The sequence below is a fragment of the Lactuca serriola genome, chromosome 8 (assembly GCF_051521515.1).
Source record: "Lactuca serriola cultivar US96UC23 chromosome 8, Lser_US96UC23_V15, whole genome shotgun sequence".
Lineage (NCBI taxonomy): Eukaryota > Viridiplantae > Streptophyta > Magnoliopsida > Asterales > Asteraceae > Lactuca > Lactuca serriola.
Window position 1 is genome coordinate 18,308,889 of NC_136415.1, and position 13,999 is coordinate 18,322,887.

At 31.4% G+C, this 13,999-nt stretch overlaps 2 protein-coding genes across 2 annotated transcripts; one reads left to right on the forward strand and one right to left on the reverse strand.

Annotated features, from left to right (window-relative positions):
- The first annotated feature begins 4,463 nt into the window (after positions 1-4,463).
- LOC145065654 (peptidyl-prolyl cis-trans isomerase CYP19-4-like) lies at positions 4,464-6,388 on the forward strand. The gene is made up of 8 exons (XM_079012686.1): positions 4,464-4,656; positions 4,761-4,826; positions 5,063-5,141; positions 5,303-5,350; positions 5,461-5,484; positions 5,677-5,859; positions 5,926-6,001; positions 6,106-6,388. Exons 1-8 carry the CDS (start codon positions 4,579-4,581, stop codon positions 6,242-6,244), a joined length of 693 nt encoding a protein of 230 aa, XP_078868812.1. The 5' UTR covers positions 4,464-4,578; the 3' UTR covers positions 6,245-6,388.
- Positions 6,389-6,557: 169 nt separating this feature from the next.
- Positions 6,558-7,261, reverse strand: LOC145065655 (protein EARLY FLOWERING 4-like). The gene has a single exon (XM_079012687.1). The coding sequence runs from the start codon at positions 7,226-7,228 to the stop codon at positions 6,824-6,826; it is 405 nt and encodes a 134-aa protein (XP_078868813.1). The 5' UTR covers positions 7,229-7,261; the 3' UTR covers positions 6,558-6,823.
- Positions 7,262-13,999: the final 6,738 nt, after the last annotated feature.

Below are 13,999 nucleotides of genomic sequence, written 5' to 3' on the forward strand. Positions count from 1 at the left end.
TATTTTGTTTTTCATGTTTAATGTATTTTTTAACATTATTTTTTTAATAAAAAAATTAATAAAGTTTTAGAAAATGTTGTAAGTTGAATATGAAAATACGTAAGTGAAAAACATCATAAAAATCATAAAAATTGTATAAAAGTATAAAATCATGTTTTCAAAACTTGTAACACAAGTTTAAAAACCGTAAAAATGTTATAGAAAATTATAAAAAGAATATGTAAAAGTTGTATAAAATTTAAAAAAAAAAGCCTTCAAAAAATGTAAAAAAGTGTAATGTTAGCTTAAAAAGGTTAAAAAAGTTTAAAAATGAAAAACTTTCTTTTTTAGGAAATTTATAAAAAAATACAAACAAAATTTGTAACAAACTTAAAACTGGACCAAAAATATAAAGTTGAAAAGTATATGTTATAAAAATGAGAGTTGATTCTTATATAAAAGTTTTTTTTCGATCCATAACAATTATACTTTAATATTTTGTATTGTTCAACACTATAAAAACACATATTATTATGTATAGAGAAAAATTGTCGTGTACAAATTACTTCCTTATAAAAATGGAGTTTAAGAACATGAAAACAATCTTAATAGATCTTTGTACCAAAAACAGTGCTAACCTTTTATAAAATTTCATTTCAGTTCATATAAACTAATAAGCATTTTCACAAATAATTACTTTTTATTTCAAATTCAATCCAAAAAATCCATAAGGCTATGGTAACCAAAACTCACGCACTCACATCGAGCACTAAACACCAAGCTTATTCTTCTCAATATCACTTTTAGAGGGTGGAGGGATGAACAGGATCGGCCCAGGCATACGATGGTCTGGTCCATGGGCCAAGTCATTAACTTTTTATGGGGCATATAATTGGTCTGAGTCTTATGGGTATATAATTTCTTTGGGCCTAAAATCTGAACATAACCGAAGATAAGGAAAGAGGTGTGCGACTGCGTCGCCTCCAATTCAAAATCAAGAATATATTGCTCTTAGCTTCGAAAATTCTCCCTATTGGATAGAGTCCTTGTCTCTTTGATTTCCGATTTCAAGAAATTTAGGATGTTGAAATTGTAATTACTTGTGATTTCTGATTAGTTGTTATACCTCATACCCGAATATTTGATTCCACATTCAGATATATTCAAAATACTGTTGATACTATTAAAAGATAGAATGTTTGTTGTTATTTCAAATCAAAATGTGATATGATGTCTGCTTCTTTGGTTGATTGTCCTTTATTTTAATTCAGAAGCACAATTTACTATTGATCCATATTTCAATGTTTAGTATGACCTACTTACCATAACATACCCTTAAATTGTTACGATATATGTGAAAAAGAAATCAATGTATTTGAAAGGAAACTCATATGAGATTCAAAGGTTATCCTAGATTATGATATAAAAGCTTAAAGGTATATAGTCATTTACTTGCAAATTTGTATAGCTGAAGACTTGAAGAGAAACAACATAGATAACATACAAAATGATCTTATGATCTTATCCATGCTATCATTTTAGCCATTGGTTAAATACTAGACGAATCCAACCATGCCCCATGTTGTTGTGCATAGATAACTCTCTCTCTTTCTCTCTCTATGTTAAGAGTAGAGATTGGAAACAAGAGACTAAGCAATGTGTCACCATAACCAAAAAAACACTAGTTTTGGAGCATGTACTTGACCATCGATAAGCCTGTGGGCGGAACAACAAGGACGATCTCTTGATGGAAACACATATGAAATGGAAGCTTCCTAACATCCAATATGTCATCCCAAGGGTAAAACTATCGAGCAAAGGAAATCCGGATTCGATCACCAAATATTTGGGGCCCTATGACATTTACTATACTCAATGTTATAAACACTCATCCTTTATCTGAGCTTGAGACCAATAATAATAAACTAAAAAGTTTATAGATGACGGAGTTAAATTTCTTTTATTATGTATATGTTTTGTGTGAATAAATTTAAGACATAAAGTTAAATTTTCTAGCTTTTTTAGATGCATATTCTTTAATAAAAATTTTCATAATCTGTTTCTTTTACTAAATGTTTTTCAATTGACAAAATATCTAATCCATTTAATATTTCTTGTGACATCATAGATTTTAAATAACTTTTTTAACAATTTTAGTTTAGAAAAACTTTTTTCTGCAAAGGTAACAGTTACATGAATAGTTAACATAATCGTATAGGCAACATATACATTTGGAAAAGAACTAAATTTTTTAATGTAATTAAGTATATTAATAATTGTACCACGTTCTAAATGTACGATATGTCTTAAAAGTTTTAGTTCATGAAATGAATCTAAACCATCAATATCTAAGTTATCATCGTGCTTTAAATTTTTTTCAAGATTTAAACAATGTTCTTTTAAAGTATTTTCATCAAATGATTTTAATTTTTTTATACTAAAGAAAAAAACCAAAACTATTTTTGAACTCATTAAATTGATCAAATTTACTTTTAAATGAAGTAATAGCTTTATCTACTATATATAAAAAGTAATCGATTATATGTTCAACAATTAAAACTAAGTAGTCTCAAGACCTTATTCCTAATGAAAATACATAAAGAGGTTAACCTACAACACCAATATACAATAAGACAAGATATGAGTATTGAAGATATTAATAAAAACTCAAATAAAAAATCGGAATAAGATGGTCAGAGACAATATTTTATTGGTCTTATCAAGCTCATAGTAACGCGATGATTTAACGACATAGGAGTAGTGCTACAATTCTTTGGTGGTGAGTAGTATGAGGTCGTTTCGGTGAAGAAGCGTAATGATGATGGTGACAACTTGGGGTTTATGAAGGGATCAACTACTTTTTTAAGAAAAAAGGTGAGATAGTCTTAGGTTAAAGAAAGGGAGAGAAAGTAAAGGATTGAGTTCTGTTTTTCAACAAGTAACATTGATGCGACGTTATCAACCGATATTTATAGTTTTTTTATTATTTAAATTATTCCACTTTGTTAAATATCTAGATTACTCATAATGTTTTTATTTATTAGTCATAACACCAATATAAAATAGGGTTAATGTCACTGAGGCCCTACAAACTTTCTTGTTTTGGTTTAAAAGGTCCCTTAAGTTATTTTTTTTTGCTTTCTAAGTGCTTAAACTCATATTTTATGGGCTAAAAGGGTCCTTCATTGAATAGGTGAAGGGGTAATCGGGTTACCATTGTCTAGTCAGACAACCACATGACATTAACCCTCATATTACCAATGCTTGTGTAGTAGTTCTGTTGGATTTTCAAAATTCAGAAATATAATCAGTCTCCTAGATTTGTTCATCACCAGAACTCAAAAATTCAGTTGTGTTCCCCACGATTCTAGAAAAATCTGATGAACCACGTCCAGAAACAAGAAACTGAGAAAAAAGCTCATCAACGATTTTCTGAAAATGTGTTCTCCCTATGTCTTCAATTTTAGAAAAGAATTTGTTCATCATCCACCATTTCATGAAAAACGTTGTTGTATGCTGGATAATTGGTCTCCCAGGTTTGTTCATACCAAAACTCAAGAACTCAGCTGTGTTCCCCACGATTTTAGGAAAATCGGATGAAACTGAAAAACATGTTCATCAACGATTTCTGAATATGTGTTCTCCCCATATATTCAATTTCAGAGAAATTTTTATTCATCATCTATGTTTTTGTTTACCATCCACCATTTCGGAAAACATGGTCTGCCCTAGAACTCGATTTCAAAAAACCCTAGAACACAAAACTTGAATTAAAGAACACACATTTTAAGAAAATCCTAAAACAAAAAACATACGATTTCAAAAAAAAAAAAAAATCCTAAAGTGCAAAAAACACGATTTCAGAAACACATGATATCAGAAAACCCTAGAAATTGATTTGAGAAACTCAAAAATCACGTTTCATTTTCGATTTCAGGTAATCCCAGGACACCACCACAAAACGCCAACCTTGTGCTCCTACTCACGTGTCTCCTGTTCTTGCTTCGATTCCGCTTAAGTTTCGAAGATGGCATGTTAATGTTGGTTTCAAACACATGTTTCTTCACTCTTTTCATCATCATCACCAACAGTCGCACATCTCTTCAACTCCATGAACAGTTGTGGATTGAAAGTAAAGAAGTAGATGTTTAAGCGTCCTAATGTGCGCTTACGTGCCATTAAAACCGACTCTAGTGGGTAAAAGGACCAAACTAACATGTTAAATATGAGTTTAAGCCCTTATGAAGCAAAAAAAAAAAAATAAGTTAAGAGACTATTTAAATGAAAACATGAAAGTTCCTAGGGTCCTAGTTACATTAACCCTATAAAATATGATATACTTTATAAAATTTTCAAATAAACCAGGATAAATGTGAAATTATTTAGAAAAATGCAAAGAATATATAACTTGATATATAATTTATATACGATTTAAATAACTTACAACACAAATAATAAAACAACAAGATGCATGTATGAATCAACAATCTCATGTAATAGTATCGAGTTGCGTTACGGTGGAACTTATATCTACCCACAACACAAAGTCAGAAACCCAAGCTAACAGATCTCTCCATCCACACTCCAGGGACGAAGACGATGCCTAACAGAACCAAAATTCCTCCCCTCGCCATTCTATGGGGTTTACTTCTCTTTGGAACAGTCGTTTTTGTTCTGGTACTTTTAACATCATCATTTATTCATCGCGAACAACCTATAATATGGAAAATCATAATCTTTTCTCTAGTTTGTATCCACTAATCTGTTTTTACTGTTTACAGAACCGGATTACTGATACTGATGTTGCTTCAGAACAAAAAGCTGTTAAAAATCAGCACAATCATAAGGTAATCTTCTTCTTTCTTCTTCTTATATGTGATCTATAAGTGTGTTTAGTTTAGGTTTCATCTTTTATTTCCAAATAATTGCTGTTTTTGGTTATTGACCTAACGCTTGACCTAATTTACAACCTCGACTGGGATTTAAGAGGATAAATTTGATGTGATTATGGATTTATCGGCAATTAATTAGGGCTTATAGCTCCATAATCTGAAATACATGTCCATTGATGATTGCTTATTAGGCAGATGGACCAGAAGGGGATCTAGATGAAGTTACACACAGGGTTTATTTTGATGTTGAGATTGATGGAAAGCCCATGGGTATGTTTCATAATCTGCATCTCATCTATATATACTTTCTTGAGTCTCAACACATAAATGTTAACAGTTTCATAATCTGAAATGCATTGATGGATTCACCAAACAAGTTTTCTTTTATAAACGTGGCAACAATTTAGAATGTTGATCATTCTTGCTTTCAGGACGCATAATCATGGGCCTTTTTGGGAAGGCAGTGCCAAAGACAGCAGGTACAAATACAACAGCCAAACATATTGATAATACTCTTATTTTTGTATGTTTCGAGATTTCTTAATGTATAAAGATTAAAGAACTTAACTAATACTTATTATATTTGCAGAAAATTTTCGAGCTCTTTGCACAGGTAACTACTCAACTTTTAATTCTTTTACTATGTTTTCTCCTCCCTAATATAAATAGTAAAAAAACTCCAAAAGCAGAGAAAAACCATGATGAGCCTATCCAAAGAGAAATGATTACAATCACATAGACTAATCTTTTAAGCTAATCCCCAGTATTACAATTTAGCCAATTTTCTTTCCCTTTTGGATTTTAGGGGAGAAAGGAATTGGGAAAAGTGGAAAGCCTCTCCATTACAAAGGAAGCACATTCCATAGAATCATACCAAGCTTTATGATTCAAGGAGGTGACTTCACACGTGGCGACGGGCGTGGTGGGGAGTCCATCTATGGTGAAAAGTTTGCTGATGAGAATTTCAAATTGAAACACACAGATCCTGGTAAAAAAAAATCACCTTATTAATTTAAAAAAAAAATTGTTAAAATTTTTATTTTGGTGAAAACAGGAGTTCTGTCTATGGCAAATGCTGGACCGGATACTAATGGCTCTCAGTTTTTCATCACAACAGTTATAACTAACTGGTGAGAGGTTACTTTCTAGTTTCTACACAACAGTTTGACTTTTGAGGTCAAACCTGTTTTATTTCAATTTTGTGAAGTTTAATTTGGTTGTTATGTTTTTGAAGGTTGGATGGACGACATGTGGTGTTTGGGAAGGTGGTGTCGGGAATGGATGTTGTGCATAAGATTGAAGCGGAAGGGAAACAAAATGGTACCCCTAAAAGCAATGTTGTTGTGGTAGACAGTGGTGAACTACACTTGTGATTCCTAATGTTCTATTTTACATTTTTACCAGTTTTATTCAATTGAAAAACCTTTTGAACATATACCTTAATTCGCACCTTTTAACATGTTGATTGTAAAATTTGAAGAGGTTAGATAAAAAGATGACAAGTCAAATTGTAGTTATTGTGATTTTGCTTTTGTGTGGTTTATTTCGTAAACCAATTGTAGTAACAAATCCAATTCGCATTTCAACTCTTTAGACCAAATTGGCCTCTTCAATCGGACACCACTGTCATTGTGTTTCAAGTTTCCAAGTGACAATATCTCCAGAATTGTATGAATTTACTCCAAATTTGCTTTCAATCAAAAAACAACAGGTCGATAAACTCGTATAGATTAGCAGCGACTCATCGGATCAAGAACAGAACAAATTACGTATATACATATTACTCAACAACAAATCCCTACGATATTCCGTAATCAAGAAATACAAAATCAAACACCAGTCAACTTCCGAAAATTCAAATTTCACATCATAATCGACCAGAAATTACGACGAAAAAAAAGAGAGGAGACTTCGGAATTACTGAAAATTGCATAACGCCAATCGATCAAGTATCAACTCTCCTTCAGGTTGTCTGCATCAGTCTCTGAAATCCGTTGATGAAAGGCGCTGGAGAAGTTGGTAGATAGATCGGAGTAGAGGGAAACGATTTTGGAAACGTTGTTGTTGATCTCTTGAATTAGGGCAACGTTTTTGACCATGTTCTCGTGAATTTTGGAGCGGTGATTCTCGTTGACCTGTTGAATCAAAGCTCGGTTTCTGTCCAATACGGATTGGACTTCACGGAAGCTGTCGGTGAAGTTACTCCACACCACCTCAGATTCTTTGCTGTTCTGTTCTTCGTCGGATACACCACCGGCGTAGCCGCGACCGTCGTTGGTGGCGGAAGGGGGTTGTTGAAGGTTGGATGATTCGTCCATGCTCGATTCAGCTGCGGAGGAAGAATCGAGGGTTGTCATTCAACCAAATCATTTATCCGATTTGATGAAAGCTTCTTCTTTTGTTCGTTTTAGTCCACGTTAACGCAATGGTTCGGGTCGGATCAGACGGATAAAAGAAAAAGAATCCGGGTCCATTATGCGGGTTCAGTAAGAGAAATCCATTTTTTTCAATTAAAACCTCAGAAAATTAGCAACCAAAGTTAACTTTTTTGAGAGTTCTCTTTAGGTCGGACAATCGTGACGTATTCAGGTTGACAGGTCAAAATATATCAGTCCCAACATAATTTATTTAATTATATAGGTCACGGGTTGGCTGGTTTAGAATATAAACTCATATATGATCCGTCAACCCATTTATTTATACAGGTTCACAGGTTGGCGCGTTCGTGGGTCAGATTTGGGTTCGTATATTTGTGGGTTAGATTCCATAAATAAAACTGATAATTAAACATGAATAAATTCTTGATGCAAACATATCCGAGTTTTTGAAAATTAAGTCTTAAACATTCAAATGAAAATTAAAAACATTTATCGAAACATGTTTAAACTAAAACATTAATACAAACATAGATAAATTCAATCGCAGATGTCGACGTCATTCGATAATGATTCAATCGCTTATGTCGCCATCTTTGTGAGATACTGAGATTATTTAAGGCAAACGCTAAAACGTTACAATGCAAATTAGCAGATGGTTACCTGCGGGTCAAATGATCAATGGTATTAGGTATCCTATCCTAGTATAAATATAAAGTTTATAGTGTATAATACTTATACATTTAAAAAACATATAATTTTTTTTATTAAAATTCTAAACGGGTTGGCATGTCAACCCGTATATTTTTTAAGAAACTCATATATGACTCATTTAATAAACGGGTTGACGGGTTGAAAAACTCAACCCAAACCCGTTTATTTCGTGCCGTGTCACGGGTCGTGTTGAGAATTGTCAGACTTAGTTCCCTTAAAAGAAGTTGAAAACAATAATTAGACCCTAAAAAAATGTTATTCAATATTTTAGATCTGTGAAATGACAATAATGGCCTCAAGTGCCAAGCATGTGTTTGGCGTTTGAACTTCACTGGAGAAAAACAGAGTCAATACGAAGGCCTTGAGCTCTTGACTCAAAACAGATAACAAACCAATCATTTTAATGAGAAATTAAATATCCTCCTACTTTTTGTTCATACTATCTTCCTACATATTTTAGATGGTGACAAGTATTATTAAATTAATTTAAATTTGATTGAGATGTTAAATATGTACATTTGTCATTATCTTAGATAGGTAGAAAGAAAAATAAGAACAAAAGGTAGGAACATATTCAATTTCTCATCATATAAAAATCTTTCAGGAATCCACGCATAAATTTAGTATAAATATAGGGACGGAAAGTATAATTTACATTATTTAAAAGGTGAGAAGACCCGACATTAAATGTGAAAAACATACAACTTCAAAATTAAATGGTTTGACGCATTTACATTTACCAAACTATTAATTATAAGATTTTTTATTAATAAACTAGGTGTGAAACCAATGTATTACACATGTTGATTAGAAAAAGTTTAAATATCAAGGTGAAAATAATAAGTATTTTTCAAAGTGGAATCTCTAATAAATGAATGTTTTTTTGCCACTTGTCACACTTTTATTTAATTTGTCAAATGTCATTTTGTGGTTATTTTGAATTTTTTTTCCACATGCCAAGTTTTTCTATTTTATTAAATTCCACATAATACCTTAATGAACTTACATTCTTATTTCAAAAATTTCAAATTAAAACTTATTAGTTTATTTTGTTTATTTATTTAAATTTAAAAGATAAAATAATCAATTTTAATAATTTATTATTTTTCTTATTTTCTTGTAAATCCAAAGTTCTTAAATATTTAGATCTCTCTCTCTCTCTCTACATATATATATATATATATATATATATATATATATATATATATAGATATATATATATATATATATATATATATAGATATATATATATATATATATATATATATATATATATATATAGGGTTGGGTTATTTTGTTTTCACTATCTATTGTGTGCATGTATGATTGATTATGGACCAATCATTTTAGTTATTTTAAGAAAATAATTAATGCATATTACATGTTGAAGATATAATGGATATTAATTATATCTTTAGCATTTAATATGCATTAATTACTTTCTTAAAATAACTAAAATGATTGGTCCAGAATCAATCATACATGCACACAATAGATAGTGAAAACATTTGAACCTAACTCTCTCTCTCTCTCTCTCTCTCTATATATATATATATATATATATATATATATATATATAATTAATCCATTTAATACATAGGTCTTACACCTAGTTTCAAAATAAATAGACATATTCAACTAATGAACCAATAGGATCAAAAGAATCACTAATAAGAAGATTATCCAGAGTATTAAAAATTGTCTTGCCATCATTTAAACTATCAGCCTTTCATGCTCATATATCTGATAGCTAGTTTGCAAATGTTGTTATTTCTTCAATATTAGATGTTTGAACACTTAATCTCATATTTTTAGTTAATTTTAGAGCTTTGCATTTTGACTAGATGTAGGAATAACTTAATGAAGCATTCGTAATGTCTTGTGTGACAACCCGAAATTTCTATCTTGTACACTTATTCAAATCAATCAAGGTCAGACTACGTTTTGCTATCTTCTGGCATTATTTAGAGTCAATTTGAGTGTTTTAAACCTAGTATAATCAAAGAATGAGGGTAATTGAGTTCAACACCTTTCAATTGAGCCAAACACCCCTTCATGAGGTGTGTGCGGCTGCACACATCGGTGTACGGCCGTACACCCATCCTAGCCGTACACTCATGTGTATACATGGTGTATTCTTCCATCTTTCATCACTTTACACACTCTTAAGCCAAGAAATCAACTTCTCTCTCAAGTATCATCCGATTTTCCTTCTAGATCTTCAAGTGTAAGTGTTTCTTTATATGATTTGTTGATTCATTACACTATCTAGTAAGGATCTATCATTTCATCCATAAAATTACACCTTTTGTTTAGATCTTCAAGTGTTCTCCAAGAACACCAACAACACCTACTAAGTTTTTGGACCACAAACACCCCTAAAGGCTTCTATATTGTAAGTACCACTCCTTGTACTTATTATTTACTAGTTATACTCCTTAGAAACCATCCAAGACATGATCATCAAGGAGTGTACGGCCGTACGCACCCCTTGTGGCCGTACACCCCTTTGTTTAGTGTTATTTGGCTTCAAACAAAAGTTATAAGTTAGCACATGATCAAGAACACTTATGGGATGCAAAATAGAGACTTGGAATACACTTTTGACTATTTTTTCATGGATATCAAGCATGTACAGCTGTACACTCCTTGTGTGGCCGTACACACCCTTTTAAAGGCCCAAAATAGCATCAAACTTCCATTCCGGCTAAGCAATGGTCAAAACACCTTCCTTAGAACTTTCCTAAGGCTTGGAAACACATTTTTGGCACACTTCATAGTGAGTGTGCACCGCACACACACTTGGCCGCACACTCTAGCTGCACACACACAAAACCCATGATTTTGTGGCCTTATACTCCAATATAGGGCCATACACTCCTTATGTGCAACCATATGTGTTGGTAACACTTAATTCTAAGTGTTTTTATGTCCCTAAGGCGTGTCCCTATCACTATTAGTGGTTATATACATTAAATTTATTCATATATGTGTAATTATATGTTAAATAGGATTTGTTTGTGCTCAAGACTCCAATTGACACCCAACGATCCTATATCGATCTTTCATTCGAGTTACTCACTACAGGTGAGTTCATACCCCTTAATCTACTTTTTAAATGATTTTAAATGCTTTTATAAGGGGGGGGGGGGGAGGGGGGAATACAAGTTGAAACATTCTAGTTATTATATCAATCACATGTGATTAATAACTAGAACAAACAAATAGATTTTTCTATTACATTCAAACTGTTATCAAACATATGGATTTCAAATACTTCAAAATGTTTATCAAACAATTTTACATAAAAAACTCTTTATCAAACTTGTTATTAAATGCGAAACCTTTTCTTTTTAACTCTTTTATACATATATATTGTCAAAACCATGTCTAATGCTTATATAGTTATATAAGTAAGGTTGAAAGGACTTAGGACTGATAACTCACTTTATTTCCTATTCCTTGTTTGGTTGTGGACTTAGAGTACCCTGTTGTTTGTCCGAGTGTCTTTTGATCATTAGTTATATATTTTGTATATATGTATATACATAAAAGCTTTTATCTCAGTTCAACACACTAAGTCATACAAACAACTCTACTAGTAAACTATAATAGGTATAGTTTAGGAAGTCACTACTCACTATTTATAGTACAATGAAACATACAAAGAGTCAGTTCATACATGATTCAATACATACTATAACGAGAAACAATACATACTATACACTATACAAGAGAACATACTATGATGAGAAACAAAGAGAACATACTACATACTAGACATAGAGAACATACACTACACTAGTACATACAATACATATACAAGAATACTATAACATAAATGTGAGTCACTACTTCGGGGCATGACATCACTGCTGTGGCTCGTTTTGTAATCAGATTCTCCTGGAGGGAGAGCGTGAATTTGTGTATAGATCTATACGGGACTGACCGTCCCACACCTTGTTGCTAGCTACAGTAGGACCTGCACGTCTATGGGTGACGAATGTCATACCATTTCGACGTCTTCGAGCGTCGTGTTTTACTAGTCAATCAAGTATGGTTACAATTATATCACATTATACCTTAATTAACAATCGGTTTAAGGTAGTTAGTACAACAGTAGTTACTATATACAACACTACAATACATCATTAATTTCCCATTGCATTCACATTATAATCTTCTCACATAAACGGTAATGTAAAAACTATATTTTGTTAATGATAGTCACACTTGGGAGAAATACACACTTTTACAAGAAACAAACATACAAAACAGTTGATGGCTTGGTAGAAGGCTACTTTTAGTAGAAAATATAAGATTTTCTAGGATATACAAACATTTACTACAAACTTTTACAAACTTATACATCAAACACTTACAAACATTTCCATACAAACAATGAAACTAAAATGCTTATGAACTCACCCGCTTTAAAGCTGATAAACTCTTTCAAAATAACTTGTATTCTTAAGTCATCAGTAGACAGGTACCGATGTCAGGCTTTGAGAAGATGGAGCTTTCAAGACTTGTCTCTTATTTTGATCATTCATATTTTGGTGTCTTATAACTATATAAAACACACTTGTATTAAATTATATTATTAATGCAATGGATGACGTTGTTGCTTGTTTACTATTATGCTTTGTTGTGATACTGTACATGACGTCCTCCGCCCCGGGACGTTTCCACCGTTCAGGTTTTGGGGTGTGAAATCTTGTCTACTTCCGTTAAAAACCCATGTATTATACACGTTGATTAAAAAAAATATGGAAAACTAAGGATTTAAAATTAACAAAATTTAAAATGATATATTTCAGTAGGATTTAACTGAAATAAGGAATTATTAGGTATTAAAAAAATATTGAAGCATTAAACATAGTTTGCAATAACTTCAACCAAATCACTCTATTTTTTTAACGGCTGCTTAATGGTGAGAAATTAGTATCACTAAGTTAGTAGAATTCACCAACACCTAGATTAAAATTCGGGATCTCCAATTTAAAATACAAAACCTCTACTAAATGGGTTAGTCCCACATTGACAACCAAATCACTCTAGTAATCATGAAATGAGGAATTAATAAATACATTTAATAAAAACAAATCAGTGAAACATCAACCATAGTTTGTTATAATTTAAAATAAATCACTCTATTATTTGTGAAATTCCAAGTGGTCATTTCTTCCCTTATCATCTCACGTATTTAGATCAACTTTGAAATGTTCTATTTGCATTATCAAATTCACATAAATATGCAACTTTTTACTTTATAAATGAAATTGACACTAATTATGAAAAAAAATGTAATGATCCTTATTTGTTATTATGAAGCAAATTATAATATTTTGGGATGTTAAAACCATTACACAATCATTAAGAAGTGAGACAACATGTTTAGGATTAAAAAGATCCATAAACTTGTTGATATAATCCTTGTCATTTAAATAAGGGTTTAGGTCATTTTTGGTCACTTAACTTTTGGTTGTGTGCTCATTTGGTCACTTAACTCTTTTTAAGTTTTAAAAGATCATCAAACTTTTGGTTTTGTGCTCATTTAGTCACTTAACTTTTGTTTTGGTCACATTTAGTCACTAAACTTTTAAAATTGTGCTCATTTTGTCACTAAACTTTTAAATTTTTTTAAAAGTTTAGTGACTAAATGAGCACAATTTTAAAAGTTAAGTGACTAAAAGATCACAAATCTAAAAGTTAGGTGACTAATTGTGACCAAACCAAAAGTTAAGTGACTAAAGGAGCACAAAGTCAAAAGTTTGATGACCTTTTAAAATTTAAAATTAGTTAAGTGACCAAATGATAACAAAACCAAAAGTTAAATGATCAAAAATGACCTAAACCCTTTAAATAAACAGTCAAAAAGCCCGAAAATTTATTTTTTGGCTACAAAATTAATGTAAATGATATAGCCAACATTAATTATGTATTATTTGGTAAATGATCTACAAATATAAAAATACATGTGTAATGTCTACTACAATAATACAATCCAAAATTTTGGACTTTTGATTTGATGGCTAA

Excerpts from the sequence above, each read along its gene's own strand:
- LOC145065654 (XM_079012686.1), top strand. The coding sequence starts at position 4,579 with ATGCCTAACAGAACCAAAATTCCTCCCCTCGCCATTCTATGGGGTTTA. Across the intron at positions 4,657-4,760 it reads GAACAGTCGTTTTTGTTCTG|AACCGGATTACTGATACTGA; the intron begins GTACTTTTAACA and ends TACTGTTTACAG. Across the intron at positions 5,860-5,925 it reads ATTGAAACACACAGATCCTG|GAGTTCTGTCTATGGCAAAT; the intron begins GTAAAAAAAAAT and ends TGGTGAAAACAG.
- LOC145065655 (XM_079012687.1), bottom strand. The coding sequence starts at position 7,228 with ATGACAACCCTCGATTCTTCCTCCGCAGCTGAATCGAGCATGGACGAA.